Genomic DNA, 18,600 nt, shown 5'->3' with positions numbered 1-18,600 from the left:
TCAGGTGGCAAATTCCTCTCTGTGGATGCAGTCATACAACAAGTCACTGTCTAGACAGAAGACAGCAACCAACACAGAATTTTTTCCTCAAAAGTTGCTGATTTAAAACTGAGAACCTCGCAGTGGTAGGAGGGAAAGATCTCAGAAGGACAAAGGTTGCCAGATGTCCCACCATGAATTTCAATTTCTGGACAAAACACAGAACTACTCTAAAAATGAGAACCCAAAAGTGTAATTAAGCAAATTTCGGTCATTGCTTCTGTGGGCAACAAGAGGGTGGGCTCTGAGCTGCTGTTTCTGCTGCCTCTGGATGTTCCAGCCTGTCCTGCAGGCTCTGAGTGTTCCTGGATGTTCTGAACACTCCAGGGTGTCCCAAGCATCACCTCTGTTCTGTCACCTGGTGTCCTGCAGGAATCCACACCGAGCCAGAGAATCAGCTGGATTTTATTCAGTTTTGCAGGGAAAAAGAAACGTGAGTGCCCACGGGTTCGGGAGCCTGGGAGAAAACACAGGGAGAACAACAGAGAGACAATTCCTGTGTTCACAAAGTCCCTTCAGAGAGGAGAAGCTGCCTCAGAGGTGCAAGGAGACCCCATCCCTGTCCTGATGTGTCCTGCAGTTCCTCAGCCCTTTCCAGCAGGGGTTTTCTCCAACCATCCCCACTGTCCAAAGCAGCTTTTGGGAGCTGCTCTTCCTCCCCTTGGAAAGACAGAATTTGTCACCTGAGGTGACAGGAAGCTGATGGGTGTCAGTTCAGAGCATGATGGAATGGTCCTGGGAATGAGGTCTGGAATAACTGCCTGGGGATGAGACACCAAGGGGAAGAGGTGATGAAGAAGATGAGAACCTCTCCAGAGTGACAGGTTCTTCCAGGCCTGTGTTTAGTAGTGGTCCTTTCCTTATGGCAGGTGGCCTTTTCCATGGATTTGCCTTTTCCATGGATTTGCCTTTTCCATGGATTCCTTTGGCTTGGCTCATGCAGAGCTCTCCCAGGAGAGGCCGATTCCATCATGTCCAAGGTCAGCAGGGACTGGGAGCTCCTGCTGCTCACCCAGTTCTGGGTTCTGCCCTCTCTCCCTGTTCTTCCTGCTGTGGGCAACAGCACCAACCAGCACAGCCACCATGAACTTGGCCACCAGGAATCCAGCCAGGATGTAGAAAACAGTGAAATCCACATCAGGAGGGGACCTGTGGGGAACCAGAAACACAACCATGAAGGGGATGGTCCAACCTTGAAAAAAATCTCTTGTGGTGCTGCCTTAGTCCTAGGAAGGTGAAAGATCTCATCACGAGGAGTTTTGGGCTCACCTGGAGATGCTCTGCACAGCTCTGGGCTCCTCTGGCACGTGGGTCACCAGGTCAGCTGCTGATGGAAACACAACAGTTTAGTCTGCAGATGTTTCTGGGTGATGTTAGCTGGACAGGTAACCCAGGTGAGATGGGGCACTGGGAGCAATAAGGAGGTGATATTTCAGATACCCTCTAACAGTGAGGCCACGCTGCTGTAAATCAGGAATAAAGAGAGGCCCATGAAACACAGAACCTCCTTAGAGCGAGACAAAAGTAAATGTTGACTCAAGCGGGTCCTTGGCAGCTGCAGACACCCATGAAATACCAATAGGAACCCATGAAATTCCAACAGGAACCCATAAAATTCCAGTATGGACACATGAAATTCCAATAGGAACCTGTAAACTTCCAAGAGGAACCTGTGAAATTCCAGTAGGAACCTATGAAATTCCAACAGGAACACGTGAAATTCCAGTAGGAACTCGTGAAATTCCAGCAGGGACACGTGAAATTCCAGTACAAACCTGTGAAATTTCAATAGGAACCTATGAAATTCCAGTAGGAACCCGTGAAATTCCAATAGAGACAAGTGAAATTCCAATAGGAACCTGTGAAATTCCAATAGGGACACATGAAATTCCAATTGGGACACATGAAACTCCAGTAGGAACCTGTGAAATTCCAACAGGAACCCATTAAATTCCAATACGGACATGTAAAATTCCAATAGGAACCTGTGAAATTCCAATAGGGAAACATGAAATTCCAAAAGGGACACATGAAATTCCAGTAGGAACCTGTGAAATTCCAACAGGAACCCATTAAATTCCAGTAGGAACCCGTGAAATTCCAGTAGGAACCTATGAAATTCCAACAGGAACCCATAAAATTCCAATAGGAACACGTGAAATTCCAGCAGGGACACATGAAATCCCAGTACAAACCTGTGAAATTTCAATAGGAACCTATGAAATTCCAGTGGGAACAGGTGAAATTCCAGTAGGAACCCGTGAAATTCCAATAGAGACAAGTGAAATTCCAATAGGAACCTGTGAAATTCCAATAGGGACACATGAAATTCCAATTGGGACACATGAAATTCCAGTAGGAACCTGTGAAATTCCAACAGGAACCCATTAAATTCCAATAGGGACACGTGAAATCCCAGTAGGGACACGTGAAATTCCAATAGGAACCTGTGAAATTCCAATAGGGAAACATGAAATTCCAATAGGGACACATGAAATTCCAATAGGAACCTGTGAAATTCCAACAGGAACCCATTAAATTCCAGTAGGAACCCATTAAATTCCAGTAGGAACCCGTGAAATTCCAGTAGGAACCTGTGAAATTCCAACAGGAACCCATTAAATTCCAATAGGAACACATGAAATTCCAATAGGAACCCACGAAATTTCAGTAAGGACACGAGAAATTCCAATAGGAACCCACGAAATTTCAGTAAGGGCACGAGAAATTCCAATATGAACCCCTGAAATTCCACGAGGAACCCGTGAAACTCCAGGTAGGAAGCCCTGAAATTCCACGAGGAACCCTCCAAACTCGGAGCCCCCATCACGTACCTGCCAGCACCTCCACCCGCACCCTCCTGAGGCTCCGCGTGTGGCCCAGGAACCCCGTCTGGCACTGGTAGAGCCCCGCGTCGCGCCGGCGCAGGCCCCGCATGGTGACGGTGAGCAGCCCGGCGCGGGCGTCGTCCCTGATGGAGGTGCTGCCCCGGCTGGGCCTGGGCAGGGGCAGCCAGGCGGGCGGCGCGCTCACCACGGGCTGGCAGTGCCCCCGGCCCAGCTGGCGGCACCAGCTCTTGTCCCGCCACCACTGCCGCGCGTCGTACGAGCAGTTGATGGAAATGGTGTCGCCCTCCACGGCCACCACGGTGATGTTCTCGGCAGCGCAGGATGCTGTGGGACAGAGGGATGGAGGGATGGAGGATGGAGGATGGAGGATGGAGGGATGGAGGGACAGAGGGATGGAGGGATGGAGAGATGGAGGATGGAGGATGGAGGGATGGAGGATGGAGGGATGGAGGATGGAGGGATGGAGGGATGGAGGATGGAGGGATGGAGGGATGGAGAGATGGAGGATGGAGGGATGGAGGATGGAGGGATGGAGGATGGAGGGATGGAGGATGGAGGGATGGAGGGAATGGAGGGATGGAGGGACAGAGGGATGGAGGGACGGAGGGATGGAGGATGGAGGGATGGAGGGATGGAGGGATGGAGGATGGCGGGATGGAGGATGGAGGATGGAGGGACAGAGGGACGGAGGGACGGAGTGATGGAGGGATGGAGGGATGAAGGATGGCGGATGGAGGGATGGAGGATGGAGGGACAGAGGGACGGAGGGACAGAAGGATGGAGGGACAGAGGGATGGAAAGATGGAGGGATGGAGGGACAGAGGGGACGGAGGGACAGAGGGATGGAGGGACGGAGGGACGGAGGGACAGAGGGATGGAGGGACGGAGGGATGGAGCGATGGAGGGACGAAAAGACGGAAATACGGAGGGATGGAGGGATGCAGGGATGGGGGGATGGAGAGATGGAGGAACAGAGGGATGGAGGGACGGAGGGACAGACAGGTGAGCCAAGGTTCTTCCAGGTCTATCCCTCATTGTCGACATGTCGAATGTCCTTTTCATCCTCTAGTGATGTCACCCGTAGGGATGTCACCTGTAAGACTATGTCACTTGTGGAACAGTCACCCATAGGGTGTCACCGGTAGGGCTATCACCTGTGGGACTGTCAGATATAGGGATGTCACCTGTAGGACTATGTCTCCCTATAAGGATGCCACCTGTAGGGCTGTCACTTGTGGAACTGTCACCCATAGGGTGTCACCTGTAAGGACTATCAGCCATAGGGATGTCACCTGTAGGATGTCACCTGTAGGATGTCACCTGTAGGGATGTCACCTATGGGGGTGTCACTTGTGAACTGTCATCCATAGGGCATCACCTGTAGTGCTGTCACCTGTAGGAATGTCACCTGTGGAGTGTCACCTGTGGAGTGTCACCTGTGGAGTCAGCTTCTCTAGGAGTGTCACTTGTAGGGCTGTCACCGATAGAGATATCACCTATGAGGCTGTCACCTGTAGAGCTGTCACTAGTGGAACTGTCACCCATAGGGCCTCACCTGTAGTGCTGCCACCCATAGGGCTGTCACCTGTGGAATGTCACCTCTGGGGTTATCACCTGTAGGAGTGTCACCTGTGGGGTTATCACCTGTAGGTGATAACCCCTGTAGGTGGGGTTATCACCTGTAGGTGTGTCTCTGTAGGGCTGTCACCCATAGGTTGTCACCTGAAGGACTGTCTGTCACCCTCAGCGTTGTCACCCATCCACTTGCCCCATGACCAACCCACTGTGCTCAGATCTTGGCTCAGATATTCTGGAATTGGTACCAGTGACACCCCCAAACCAGTGCCCTGCTCACTGGTTCCTTCTGAATCCCACTTATCAAATCCAGTTTAACTTTTTTTTTTTCCACCCTGTCTTTTAATACCTTACTAATTTTAACCATGTTGACAACTGGTTTTTGTCTGCTTGAGGTTTTTTTTTTTAATTGTCTGGGTTCCTTATTTCTAATTTCCATTCCTCTTTGTGACAGGCAGAGGGGACAGTCTGAGCTATTCATACTTCCAGAGAGAAGTGGTGCAGTGTGGTATTTGTGGAAATCTATTTCTAGTGAAAAAAACTCACAGGCAAATGCTTCTGTGAGATCATCAGTAATGATAAAACAGAAGTAAATTTAAAAATAGGCTCTTGTGAGGACTTTGTGCTGGCTGAGCCTTTTAATAACACTTCTAACAATAATTTCAACATTTGTAAGTGAATTGTAAACTGAAAACTATGAAGTTCTTTCAGCTTGACTGGAAGAAGACCTAAAATGGATCTCTGCAATCCAACACCTACAGGGCTTTATCTTGATGTGTTGTTCCATGTAAACATAATTTACCTCATGGAATATCCAGCCCAGTCCTGTTCAACCCCTCCAAAACTCTTTAACTGCTTCTCCCATTTCCCCTTCCTTCCCCCAGCCCCAGAATTCCCACAGCACTGCAAAACATCTCTCCAACAGAATCACTGACAGATTCCCTGGAAAATGTTGTGTCATTCTCTTTTCAACCAACTCTGCTGACAGATTATAAACTATTGATGCTCCTCCTCTTTTCTCGGGTGCAAAGCACAGTGAACTTTTCCCAAACTCGCCCCAATTTCTGGGACAGGTTCCTGTGCTCCCACAGCCTTTCCCTGCTTTGCTGTGAGATCTGGGCTCCCCAAAGTGCTGCAGAGAGCCCCAGCTGGGCCCTGCACCTCATTTCATTCCTTTCCAAGCTGGAAAACCCAGGTGTGTGGGATTTCAGAGCTGCGCCCTTCACTGGCTTTCATTTCCCTGCCCCTGAGCCCCACCTGTGACCATTTGCATCTATGTAAATCCCATTTGCTAATGCAAACAGCCCAGAATTTTGCAATTTCACGTTGCACGCAGGACTTCTCTCATCAGCGGTTCCTGTTCTGACTCAAAAGGATCCCTGTGAGGAAACCTGGGAGCTCTGGGATCACCCTTTGATGGGTGGTTTGGTAAATAAAGGGAAAAGTGAGGATGGAGCCTTCGGACAGAGACAAAGCTTTGCCTTAATCCTTCCCCCTTTAGCTGACCCCAAAACCACGTGGGGATCTTACCTGACAGGAAGAGCAAGGTGAGGTTCAGGAGCTTCTCCATGGGGCTGAGCAGAGAAGGAGCAGGAGAGGAGCAGGAGAGGAGCGAGCTGGCCCAGCCCAGGGGCAGCTCCTCTCCCCCTGCTCGCTGTGACGGAAGGAAGGAGCACAGGAACTTGGCATCCTCTTCATCCTGCACATTGAGCAATGCTCCAGGAACAGGCATTGCCCTCGTGGGCTGGAAATTCAGGCATCAGCACTGGGAGGGAGCAGCACGTGGTGGGCTGGGGCCACAGGCTGGGTGTCTGCCCCCACCAGAGCAGGATTTCATGGAATCGTGGAGCAGGATTTAAAGAAATCATGGAATCACAGAGTGGTTTGGGTTGGAAGGACCTTAAAACTCATCCAGCTCCACCCCAGCCATGGGCAGGGACACCTTCCACCATCCCAGGCTGCTCCAAGTCCCATCCAACCTGGCCTTGGGCACTTCCAGGGATCCAGGGGCAGCCACAGCTGCTCTGGGCACCCTGTGCCAGGGCCTGCCCGCCCTTGCAGGGAAAAATTCCTTCCCAAAATCCCTGTGGAGGTGGGAATCCATCCCCTCGTCCTGGCACTCCAAGCACGATGGAGATAAATCATAAATTACAAATAAATTATTTACAGGAGCTGCGCATGGGGGGAATTTCTGGAAAGATGAAAGGGAGGATCTCTTCCACAGCTTGACCCATGAAGAGCAAATTTTTGGGGGAATGTTGGGCTTGAACGGACCATTTCCAAAACCATTTTCTTTTTTTTTTTTTTCTGTCAGGTCAACTCTGAAAAATCTCAAAAAATTTCCATCAGCCTCCCTGGTGCAGCCCTGGCAAAAGGAGCCTGTTGGATGTGAATGAGGGCTGGGTCAGGCCCCTTTGGTCTGTCACCTCCAGCAGGGCTTGGGGCAGGGAAATCAGGAGTGATATTTGTGGAAATCTATTTCTAGTGAAGAAAAAGTCACAGGCAAACACTTTTGTGAGATCATCAGTAATGATAAAACAGAAGTAAATTTAAAAATAGGCTCTTGTGGGGACTTTGTGCTGGCTGAGCCTTTTATACAATAATTTCAACAATTGTAAGTGAATTGTAAACTAAAAACGATGAAGTTCTTTCAGCTTGACTAGAAGAAGACCTAAAATGGATCTCTGCAATCCAAAAACTGAGCCCCAAAAACTCATTTCACGTTGCTGCCCACATGACTGTTAAACGAAATGTGTCATTTGGAGCGTTTCCAGCAGAGACAGGGAAGTGCAGGAGCTGGTTCTGCTTTTTCTTGGAATCCAGCACTCACATCCCCAGCCCATTCCATGGAAATGAACCCAGCCACAGCGAGGTTTGATCCCTGCAGCACTGGAATGAGTTTGCTTGGCCACAGGAGCTGAATTCTTGGGATTGGGGCAGGATTTGGGGTGGATATCCCACCCAGCCATGTCCACACCGCTCCTCTGCACACCTGCCTCTCCAAGGTTCTGCACTTTAATGGGATTGGAAAAGCAGATGTACAAGAGATCCTGGGAATGCCTCCACAGCTCTGCCTGCCACAAGAGTGGCAAAACCTCTGCTTTCTAAAGCAAGAGGGAGGGCTGAAAATGCTCAGCAAACACCACACACACAGCAGCAAAACTCAGCTTGTCCGTCCACACACTCCCACTGTGTATTCCAGTTCCTTCCTCCCATTTCTGGCTTGTTTGGGGTTCTGTGCTTCATTCCTTGCTGGTCCTTGGGGCCTGGTTGAAGGCAATGATGGCATATTCCACGTGCTGGGGGTTCCTGGGAGCCTGGCTCGGTTCCACATTGCAGTAAAGAGGATCCTCGGGGCTGGGGTGGGATTGCACATCCAGGTTGATGTATGCTGGACCTTTGCTGCCATCCTGAGAACTTTCCCCCCTCCCAGTGCTGCCAGGCTGGGAAAAGAAAGGGAAAACACTTGTTAGCATGAGTCAGTGCCAGGGCACAGCTGCTGCCAGGAGAAGGAGATTTTCCCACAAGGAAAAGAGAAGCTGTGTCAAATTTTACCTCTGATTTTCCTTCCCAAGGAAAGGAGAAGCTGTCTCAAATTTTACCTCTGATTTTCCTTCCCAAGGAAAGAGAGAAACTGTGTCCAATTTTACCTCTGATTTTCTCTGATTTTCCTTCCCAAGGAAAGGAGAAGCTGTGTCCAATTTTACCTCTGATTTTCCTTCCCAAGGAAAGGAGAAGCTGTCTCAAATTTTACCTCTGATTTTCCTTCCCAAGGAAAGAGAGAAACTGTGTCAAATTTTACCTCTGATTTTCCTTCCCAAGGAAAGGAGAAGCTGTGTCCAATTTTACCTCTGGTCATGACAGAGGTGAAGGAACAGGGAACTCTTTTCTTCCCCACCTCTCCTGGATACAGGTGGAGCCTCATGCTCTGACCCTGCTTGCTACTCCTTGAGTCTCTTCTCAAGGGTTACCAGAATTTGCTCCACTGGGTTTGCTCCTGCTGGAGTTTCCTTGCATTAATTACCCCCCTTTCTCTCCAGTTATGAATATTCCTCTCTCTGCTGCCATTAAATACCATTTCCCTCCTGTTTATAACCAAACTGAGCTCCAAGCTCCTCATCAGCTGGGTCTGACAGCTCCTCCCAGGCTGCTGCTCAGGGGTTTGGCACCCTGTGGGAAATGTTTCATTTTCCTTACCTGTGCTGTGCCCTCTGCTCGGTCACTGGTGTCCTCTGCTTCTCTGTTACCTTTAGAATGAGGCAAAACCAGAGGGTTTAGATGAGGAGAAATCCATGAAAAGCTCTGCCTGAGGAGGTTTGGGACTGCCCATGATGGGATGTGCCTCTGCTCTGGGGTTGGGGAACACTTTTTGCTCTCTTTACTCCTCCTCGAAGGTGTTTGCACCTCTGGAGGAACCTGGGTTTGATTTATTCAGAGGGGAGGCAGGGACGAGCCTGCCTTGAGACCTCCAACCTGACTTCCAGATTGCAATGCAAGATGTTTTCAATTGCCATCTAAAACAGATTACCTTGGTCAAGTGGGCAGCTTGTCTTATCTCTCTCTTTGAGTGACCAAAATCACTCCTCCCTTGGGACGGGACATCTGCTGATAACAGCTATGGAATGTCACTGCATGGCTGATAAGAACTGCAGCATCCCATGGGGAGATGCTCCGCCCAGGGGGAGGAGCCAAGCATTGCTACCTGGATATAATCTTGAGATTTCAAACATTCCTACCTGGATACAATCTTGAGATTTCAAACATTCCTACCCGGATATAATCTGGAGATTCTGGAACACCAGCACAGCTTCTCCACTGGATTGCCCAGAGGAACAGCAGCAGCCTCTTCTTCCACTGGATCTTCAGAGCAATACTACACCCTTTTCTCCAGGATCCCTCCTGACACTGCAGGAGGGCTGAGCCACAATTCCAATGGGACTGCTGCCAACACCCTGACCCACAGGGTGTCAGGTTGGGTTCTGACTCTGGCAGTGTTGTTCTAGTGCACTGCATTGTTTATTTTATCTTTTTTTTTTTTTCCTTTCCCTATTAAAGAACTGTTATTTCCTGCTCCCAAATTTTTTGCCTGAGAGCCCCTTAATTTAAAATTTACAGCAATTCAGAGGGGTGGGGAGGGTTCACATTCTCCATTTCAGGGGAGGCTCCTGCCTTCCTCAGCAGACCCCTGGCTTTCCAAACCAAGGCACTGACCTTCCCAGGGCTCTGAGCTCACCTGGGACAGCCCCAGCCCCATGTACCTGTTCTCAGGAGCAGCCTGTAGTGCCTGACAGCCAGGGCTGTGCAGCTGAGCAGGGCCAGGAGCAGCAGGATGAGTAGCACCACGGACAGGATGAGGAAGGTGTTCTCACTGCAGGTGGAGGAGAGGAAGGCAGTTACCAGGGTGGGATGATTTAACAGCCCATCACCAAACAGGGGCCAAAAGAGGGACAGGGACAGGTTTTATGTGCTCAGTTGGAAGGAGGGTCTGGTTCTCCTGCAGATCCTGCAGGGTCCTCCCTCTGTGAGCCTGGGCAAGTCCCTGCTGATTCAGAAGGGGAAGGAGACACTGGGGACCTTTCCTGCTTCCTGATTCTTGATTTTTCTACTTGGCCGTATTTTCTGAGCTTTTCCTAAACCATTCTCCAGCCTTTAGAAACAAAGCTCAGAGTTCAGAGCTCCGAGCACAATTCCAGGCTCTCCGGAGCAGGGATGGCTCTGCTCTTAGGTGCTGCTGTGGCAATGATGACAGCAGATGTACAAAGGGAGAAAAATCCATTACGTTTAACTGGAAAATGGAATAAGAGCCGCCAAGGACTGTCCCATTGTTAAATACTCAGGAGGAAATAAATTTGAGGCTGAGGGGCAGAATTTGGGGGTTCTGTTCATGTGAAGTGCAGTAGAGAGAAGAGAAGAGAAGAGAAGAGAAGAGAAGAGAAGAGAAGAGAAGAGAAGAGAAGAGAAGAGAAGAGAAGAGAAGAGAAGAGAAGAGAAGAGAAGAGAAGAGAAGAGCACTTGCAGAAGGCTGTGACACAATTTTACCAATCTGCCTCTTTGGAATTAGGATTAGGGCAGGAGCTGGAGGAGGAGAGGCCACCTTTGGTGAGGATCCTGTCATATCCAATTCCCCTATAGGCAGGAGGCAGAGTGCCCAGGGCCTGCCTGCCACAAGTGTATAACACGAATAACCTGTGAGTGCTCAGGCTCAGAGATTCATTTAGGCCTTACCTGTCACCCAGAAGAGTTTCTTGACTTTGGTTTTCAGAGTATGAAACACGTCCTCGACGCAACGCTGCAATCACAGACACGAGGGGAGGAATGGTCACTGTGGGGCTGCTCTGCATTCAGCAGTGAAACACCACAGTTGTCACTATTTGGTTCAGCAGCAAGGGCCAGACAAGCTCAGGCATGTCCTGTCCAGCCATATTGGTAAAAATACCAATACTCACACTTGGAAACGTTGAGTGTGATCTCCTCCATGCGGAGCAGCCCGGAGCTGTGCTGCAGCACACACCAGTACACGCCCGAGTCCTGCACCTGCAGCTGCTCCATGGTGATGGTCACAATGCCCTGCTGGGTGTCATCCTGGATCCTGACACGCTCCAAAGCTGTGCTGTTTGCTGCTGGGGACTCTGGCTTGGTGGTGACCAGCACTTTGCATGTTTTTCCCTCTTCCTTTTTGCACCAGGCTTTGCTGACAGTGCGGTAGTCGGTGATCTTGTAGTGACACTCGACAGTGATGTTGGCTGACTCCTCGGCTGTGAGCTTCTGGGTTCCTGCAAAACAGCCAGGATGTGTGCTGAGACCCCAAAGGGGGGTCCCACAGCAGCACCCCCTACCCAGCACTGCAGTACCATTGGGTCCCTGCAAAACAAAGAACATGGCAGGTACTCATGGGGACACAGAGAACATGGCAGGTACTCATGGGGACACAGAGAACATGGCAGGTACTCATAGAGACACAGAGAACATGGCAGGTACTCATAGGGAAACAGAGAACATGGCAGGTACTTTCTCTTAAACACTGAGAACATGGCAGGTACTCATGGAGACACAGAGAACATGGCAGGCACTCACTCTTGAACACAGAGAACATGGCAGGTACTCACTCTTGGACACAGAGAACATGGCAGGTACTCATAGAGAACATGGCAGGTACTCATGGGGACACAGAGAACATGGCAGGTACTCACTCTTGGACACAGAGAACATGGCAGATACTCATAGAGAACATGGCAGGTACTCATGGGGACACAGAGAACATGGCAGGTACTCATAGAGAACATGGCAGGTACTCACTCTTGGACACAGAGAACATGGCAGGTACTCATAGAGAACATGGCAGGTACTCATGGGGACATAGAGAACATGGCAGGTACTCATAGAGAACATGGCAGGTACTCACTCTTGGACACAGAGAACATGGCAGGTACTCATGGGGACACAGAGAACATGGCAGGTACTCACTCTTGGACACAGAGAACATGGCAGGTACTCATAGAGAACATGGCAGGTACTCATGGGGACATAGAGAACATGGCAGGTACTCATAGAGAACATGGCAGGTACTCACTCTTGAACACAGAGAGCACAAACTCCATTTTCCGGGTGCGCCCAGAGTCCAGTGCACACCAGTACACACCAGAGTCCTGGATCTGCAGGTTCTTCATGGTGACAATGAGAGCCCTTTGAGCATTATACTGCACTGATACTCTGTCCTGCAGGGATTTCATTTCACTGCGTGCTGAAGATGTTTTTCCCATCCTAGAGGCTGTGCATTTGGACCCAGCTTGGCACCAGGCATTACTCCCCTCTGGGCACCACACTGTCAGGGTGTCCAGCTCCCACTGGAGCAGCTCTGTGAAACACCAAAGGTGGCACTGCCCAGTCAGTACTGGGCACAGGGGCACCTGGGACAGACCATGCCCTGGGGCAACTCCCTCAGGGCAGGGGCGGTGGGAGCCAGCAGGACCAGGCAGGGCTGTGGGGCTCCTTCTCTCCCTGTGTGGGAGGGAAAGCAGGGAGCGAGGCTGGGGATGGGGCTGGGGGGACCAGGGGAAGCTGCTCAGCTGTGGGGGAGAGGGGGGTAGAGCAGGGGAAGGAGTAATGCTGCTTCCTGACAAGGCTTGGCTTTGGGTGGGGTACAGGTACTCACCCCTGAAAACAATCAGTGAGATCGCCTTTAGCCCTGGATATGTGTAGCTGTAAGAATTATAAACAGCACAGAAATATGTGCCTGAGTCCTCTGCCTTGAGACCACTCATGGTGACAGAAACAGTCTTACTAGCTTTGTTATCCTTTATTTGAAATCTCCCATCCTGGGATTGTCGGGTGTCTTCATATAAGTATGTGCGCAGGACTTCTTTAAATCTTCCACTTCCCAGGGTGAGGTACCAGTATTTTGTCTCAGAGTCACCAGTCCCCACTGCATAAGGACACTGGATGTACAGTGTCCCCCCTTCCCGTCTTCTGTAGGCTTCTGGGGCTTGGCCTTGGAGACCTGGAAGGATCAGATGTGCTGAGGGAGAGGGGAGCTGATCACAGAACCACAGAATTACAGCACAACAGAATCACAGAATCAACAAGGCTGGAAAAGACCTTTGAGATCACCAAGACTTTTGAGATCACCAAGACCTTTGAGATCACCAAGCCCCTTCCATGTCCTCACGCCACCCTGTCACCCAGCCCATGGCACTCAGCGCCACATCCAGTCTGTTGTTGAACACCTGCAGGGGTGGTGACTCCCCCAGCTCCCTGGGCAGCCCTTTCCCTTCCCCATCACCCTTCCTGTGAAGGTGCAGGGCTGCCCCTCAGGGCACACAGGGAAACTGCCTCCAACCTCCCCCGTGGACCCTGGTGGCTGGAAGGACTCCAAACCCCAAAATCCCTCCCCATGCTGAATCCACCTGCTTGGAAATGGGAAGGGCAGCATTGAGATTTGAGCTGGGGATTCAATCTCACAAGGTGCTCAAGGTGCTGACCCTTCAAGCCACGTGTGGCACAGTGGCTGCAGCTGTCCCCTCACCCCTGCAGCCAAATGGGGACCATGCCCTGCCCACAGCACCCCTGCCCTGTGTCACAGACATGTTTTATGGAAAATCCTTTCCTTAGGATCTTTTCTCCTGAGAAGCTGAGAGGCCTCAGGAACAAAATGTAAACAATGGTTATCTGCTGCTGTGGGATGCAACAGGTGCATCTGTGAGTGGTCTCATGTGGCTGTTTCTAATTAATGGCCAATCACCGTCAGCTGGCTCAGATTGTCTGGTCAGTCACAAGCCTTTGTTATTCATTCTTTCCTCTTCTATTCTTAGCCAACCTTCTGATGAAATCCTTTCTTCTATTCTTTTAGTATAGTTTTAATATAATATATTATCATAAAATAATAAATCAGCCTTCTGAAACACGGAGTCAGATCCTCATCTCTTCCTTCATCCTGGGACCCCTGTGACCATGGTCACTGCCCTGACCCAGGGCTGCCCTCAGAGGAACTGAGCAGGGCCAGAGTGGTGGGAGAGGCTCTGTGATCCCAGCATGGACCATCCTGGAAACCTGGAGTAGCCAGGTGTTGGGGAAGATGGAACAGGAAAGCCTTATAAATATGATTGTCTGGCAAAAAATTTTGAGAATATAGAAACTATGAGTGAGATTGAAATAAAAGCAAGCTTTGAGATCCCTCAGTTACTGAACAACAGGGAAACAATGGTGTGGCCACTGCAGGTAATCCCCTTTTGATGGAACAACACCCTCTGCTTGCAGACAGCTCCAAGGGTCAGAGCAGACCCTGCAGCTTGGCAGAAGGGGCCCAAAGAGGAGTTTTTAGGGTTTAAAATGGCAGCTCCCAGCAGGGCCCTGCACTTGGCCCTTTGCAATAAGCCCCAAGTTCCACGACCTGGCTTCAGAGATCTCTCCTCTCCATCCATCCCAACCATCCCACCCCCGATGCTCCTACAGCCAGGGAACTGGGGCTGCCCTTCCCTGCCATCCACTGCCCTTCCCTGCCATCCACTGCCCAGCCCAGAGCCTGGTGCTGGTGCTGCAGGAGCTCCCAGGGCAGCAGGAAGGAGGTGGGGATGGTTCTCCCTGTCCCCCGAGCCCTTCTCCTACCTGGGAAGCAGAGTGGCAGCAGGAACAGGGCTCTCAGCTCCATGGCCAGGGAAGGGGCATCACTGGGGGCTGCCCAGCGTGTCCCGTGCCAGCCTGGGTGCCCCTGGCCTCTCCTGCCTGGCAGTGACACAGCTCGGGGGGAAGTGCTGAGTTCTCGCTCTTGCCTCAAGCGGAAACACCTCCCCATGTTTTGTTACAAAATTAATATGACAGCAATCTCGGGGTGCTTTTGGGGAAGTGGCTGTGCCCAGCACGCAGCCTCTCCTGGTGCCAGAGGCTGCTGCTGCTCTTGCCTGGCTGGTGGCATTGGTTTTGTCACCCTCCTGTCCCCCTGGCCCGTGGTGAGGTCGGCACACCTGGCTCCTCTTCCTCCCTGGCTGGTGGGAGGGAAATGTTCCAGGGTTTGAAATCTGAAATTCCAAATGTGGAGTTTGAATTTCACATGGGTTTCCTGCAGCTGATTCTGCACCCAGGTGCTTTGCAGGGCTAACAGGGGGAAATGGGGAATGGCTTCTTTTCCTCCTTTCCCCCAGCCCCTCTGAGGAACTCTGCAAACCCACACAAAGCTGCTGTGCAGTGCTCCAGGTGAGTGCTGGAGATGCTGCGTGTGCATCCCACAACCACAGCCCTGTCAGGGGGTGGGATGGTGGGGATGGATGGAGATGAGAGATCTCTGAAGCCAGGGCTTGGAATTTGGGGTTTATTGCAAAGGGTCAAGTGCAGGGCCCTGCTGGGAGCTGCCAAGCACAGCTGGAGCAGGGCTGAGAGAAGAGAGGGGGAGAGAGGATGAGAAAGAGAAAGAGGATGAGAGGGTAAGAGAGTAAGAGGGTAAGAGAGCGAGGTTCCCGTTCCAATACAATAAATCTTCTGTGCTGAATATTCTGATTCTCACTAACCAATCTAGTACAAGATACAAATCCTACAGCATTTCCATACAGCCTATAAGAATCACTACATTCCCATACTGTGTTACATTTTAAACCCTAAAAACTCTTCTTTGGGCCCCTTCTGCCAAGCTGCAGGGTCTGCTCTGAGCCTTGGGCCTGTCTGCAAGCAGAGGGTGTTGTTCCATCAAAAGGGGATCACCTTCAGTGGCCACACCATTGTTTTCCTGTTGTTCAGTAACTGAGGGATCTCAAAGCTTGCTTTCATTTCCATCTCATAGTTTCTATATTCTCAAAATCTTTTGCCAGACAATCATATTTATAAGGCTTTCCTGTTCCATCTTCCCCAGCAGCTGCCCCTTCTCTCTCTGGGTGCTGTAAGGAGAAGGTCTGTGCTTCTCCCTGCTCCCAGACACCCCGTGCTTCCACACTGGGAATTGTGCCCCTCACCAGCAGGGCTTGGCTGAGCCTTTCTGCCTCTCCTTCACCTCCCTGTGTCCTTCCCTGCCCTTGAAGGAGGAGCAGGAGCTGCTGTGCCAGCACGGCGTCCCCTGGGCCGGTACCTGCCCCGCTCCAGCAGAGCGGCACACTCAGCCTCCACTGACACCCCAGCTGCAAAGAATTTCCAATTATATGAATAAGCAGCTTATTAACAATACATTCTGGCTAATCATTTTGTGCTAGATATCTCTGCATTGTCTTGTCCCCAAATCCCTCTCTCATCAGGCACTTGATGCTCGGTAACGAGAAGGGGGAACACGCTCGGGCTCTGCTGAACAAATCCCAGGAGGCTGCAATTAGTTCAGTTCCTGCAACTGGTTGCCTCCAAACTGAGCCAAGAGCTGCTCCTCAGCCCTTCCCACGGTGTTTGCTGCATCCATGGGAGGTCCTGCCCCAGGGGAGAGGCTCTGTGGGGCAGGACAGGCCGTGAGGAGATGCCCATCCAGGGCCTGGCATCTTGGAGCAGCAGGAATGTGACGAAGTTGGGCCTTTTGCTGCATGTCTGGCAGAGGATCAATGTGATTTTAATGACAGAATCCCAGGGGAGGAGATGAATGCTGTCTCAGGAGGTCACTTCAGCCAGCCCAGTGACACAGCAGGATCAGGCCTGTCCATGGCATCTCTAAAGATCTCTTTAAGCAGCTGAGGCTGCAGCATTTTCCTGTTCCAGTGAGGCACCAGCGCCATCTGAACACTCCTCCCAGCTCTGCCTCTCCCTGGCTTTGATGCCTTGCTCCACTTCAATGCCGTTATAGCCACTGTGACCTCAGAGATCAGATCAGATCATTCCCATTCCCATTCTCCCCTCAGTCCTTCCACTCCAGACTGACTCCAGACGGTTGCATCCCAAATATTTTGATTTTCCCTCCTCAGCTGTGTTCCTGACAACTCAGATCATTTCCCTCCCCCCTTTCTCTGAACTCTGTTATCAATCCACCTCTTCCCTGTCTCCTTGGATTCCCCAAAGTTCCTTTGGAGCTTAAGGATGGAGCCATCCCCTCTCTGCTGCCTTCCAGCAAACCCTGGAGCTGCAGCTGATCGCAGCTGATTCACTCTGGTTGTGTCACACCCACAGAAGCGTCTCTGGGTTAGACTTTTCTGAAAATATCGGGGATTTGGGGTTTTTGGGGGTTTTTAGAGCAGAGGGGGCTGCAGTGGCGGAGCGCGGCCGCCAGGGGGCGGGGGAGGCTCAGGAATGAGCCCCGAGAGTGTCCCCGGGCCGGGGACGGCACCGAGAGCCCGGGAGCACCCTGGGACCCCCGACACTGCCCCCAGTGCCACCCTGGGACCCCCGACACTGCCCCCAGTGACACCCCCAGTGACACCCTGGGACCCCCGACACTGCCCCCAGTGACACCCCCAGTGATACCCCCAGTGCCACCCTGGGACCCCCGACACTGCCCCCAGTGACACCCTGGGACCCCCGACACTGCCCCCAGTGACACCTCCAGTGCCACCCTGGGACCCCCGACACTGCCCCCAGTGACACCCCTAGGGCCACCCTGGGACCCCCGACACTGCCCCCAGTGACACCCCCAGGGCCACCCCGGGACCCCTGACACTGCCCCCAGTGACACCCCCAATGACACCCCCAGTGCCACCCTGGGACCCTCGACACTGCCCCCAGTGCCACCCTGGGACCCCCGACACTGCCCCCAGTGACACCCCCAGTGCCACCCTGGGACCCCCGACACTGCCCCCAGTGACACCCCCAGGGCCACCCTGGGACCCCCGACACTGCCCCCAGTGACACCCCCAGTGCCACCCTGGGACCCCCGACACTGCCCCCAGTGACACCCCCAGTGCCACCCTGGGACCCCCGACACTGCCCCCAGTGACACCCCCAGGGCCACCCTGGGACCCTCGACACAGCCCCCAGGGCCACCCTAGAACCGCCGCGAGCCCCTTGTGCCACCCCCGGACCCCTGACAAAGCCCCCAGTGCCACCCTGCCATGGCAGGGACACCTCCCACAGCCCCCAGTGCCACCCCGGGACCGCACCGAGCCCCCGGTGCGACCCCCAGTGCCACCCTGAGACCCCCAACACAGCCCCCGGTACCACCTGGGATGGCACTGAGACCCCAGTGCCACCCTCGGTGCCACCTGGGACCCCTGCCACAGCCCCCAGTGCCACCTGGGACCCCTGCCACAGCCCCCAGTGCCACCCTGCCATGGCAGGGACGCCTCCCACAGCCCAGGTGGCTCCAAGCCCCGTCCAGCGTGGCCTGGGACACCCCCAGGGATCCCTGTGCCAGTGTCTGTGGCACTGGGTGATCTTTCACACCCCCTCCAACCCAAACCATCCCTCAGTTCCAAGACATCCTTGCCTCACCTGCAGAGGGCTTTACAAAATGCTTTTCTCCAAAAGTCTGAGCTGACTGCAGGCTGAACACCAGAGTGCTGAGCTGGGGGAGCCCACCAGGCCCTCCCTGGGACATAACCACGAGTTACATCAGCACAGGGCAGCTCCTCACCCTCACCCAGCTCTGCAGGGACTGGGGGGAATCGACCCCAAACAATCCTGGCAAAGGGGGATAACGGGATGAGGGAAACTCTCGGAATAAAATGCTGCAAGATGGCTCAGGAAGGAGCAGGGGCAGTGAGAGGGGGGAGCTGGGACCCCCAGGCTGGGTGTGGAGGGGCTGCTGGAC

General features: G+C 52.5%; 1 protein-coding gene across 2 annotated transcripts; it reads right to left on the bottom strand.

Moving 5' to 3' along the window:
• Positions 1 to 426: 426 nt before the first annotated feature.
• TREM2 (triggering receptor expressed on myeloid cells 2) lies at positions 427 to 6,095 on the bottom strand. Of its 2 annotated transcripts, none has more exons than XM_058039853.1 (4): positions 5,994 to 6,095; positions 2,874 to 3,212; positions 1,309 to 1,363; positions 427 to 1,188 (listed from the first exon to the last, which is right to left on the bottom strand). In XM_058039853.1, the coding sequence occupies exons 1-4, from the start codon at positions 6,031 to 6,033 to the stop codon at positions 975 to 977; spliced, it is 648 nt and encodes a 215-aa protein (XP_057895836.1). In that variant the 5' UTR covers positions 6,034 to 6,095; the 3' UTR covers positions 427 to 974. The 2 variants fall into 2 exon arrangements, with proteins under 2 accessions (XP_057895836.1, XP_057895835.1); XM_058039852.1 differs by having other exon boundaries at positions 1,309 to 1,366; positions 5,994 to 6,070.
• Positions 6,096 to 18,600: the final 12,505 nt, after the last annotated feature.

This window comes from Melospiza georgiana, chromosome 23 (genome assembly GCF_028018845.1).
Source record: "Melospiza georgiana isolate bMelGeo1 chromosome 23, bMelGeo1.pri, whole genome shotgun sequence".
Taxonomy (NCBI): Eukaryota; Metazoa; Chordata; class Aves; order Passeriformes; family Passerellidae; genus Melospiza; species Melospiza georgiana.
This window is presented reverse-complemented; position numbering and strand designations above follow the sequence as displayed.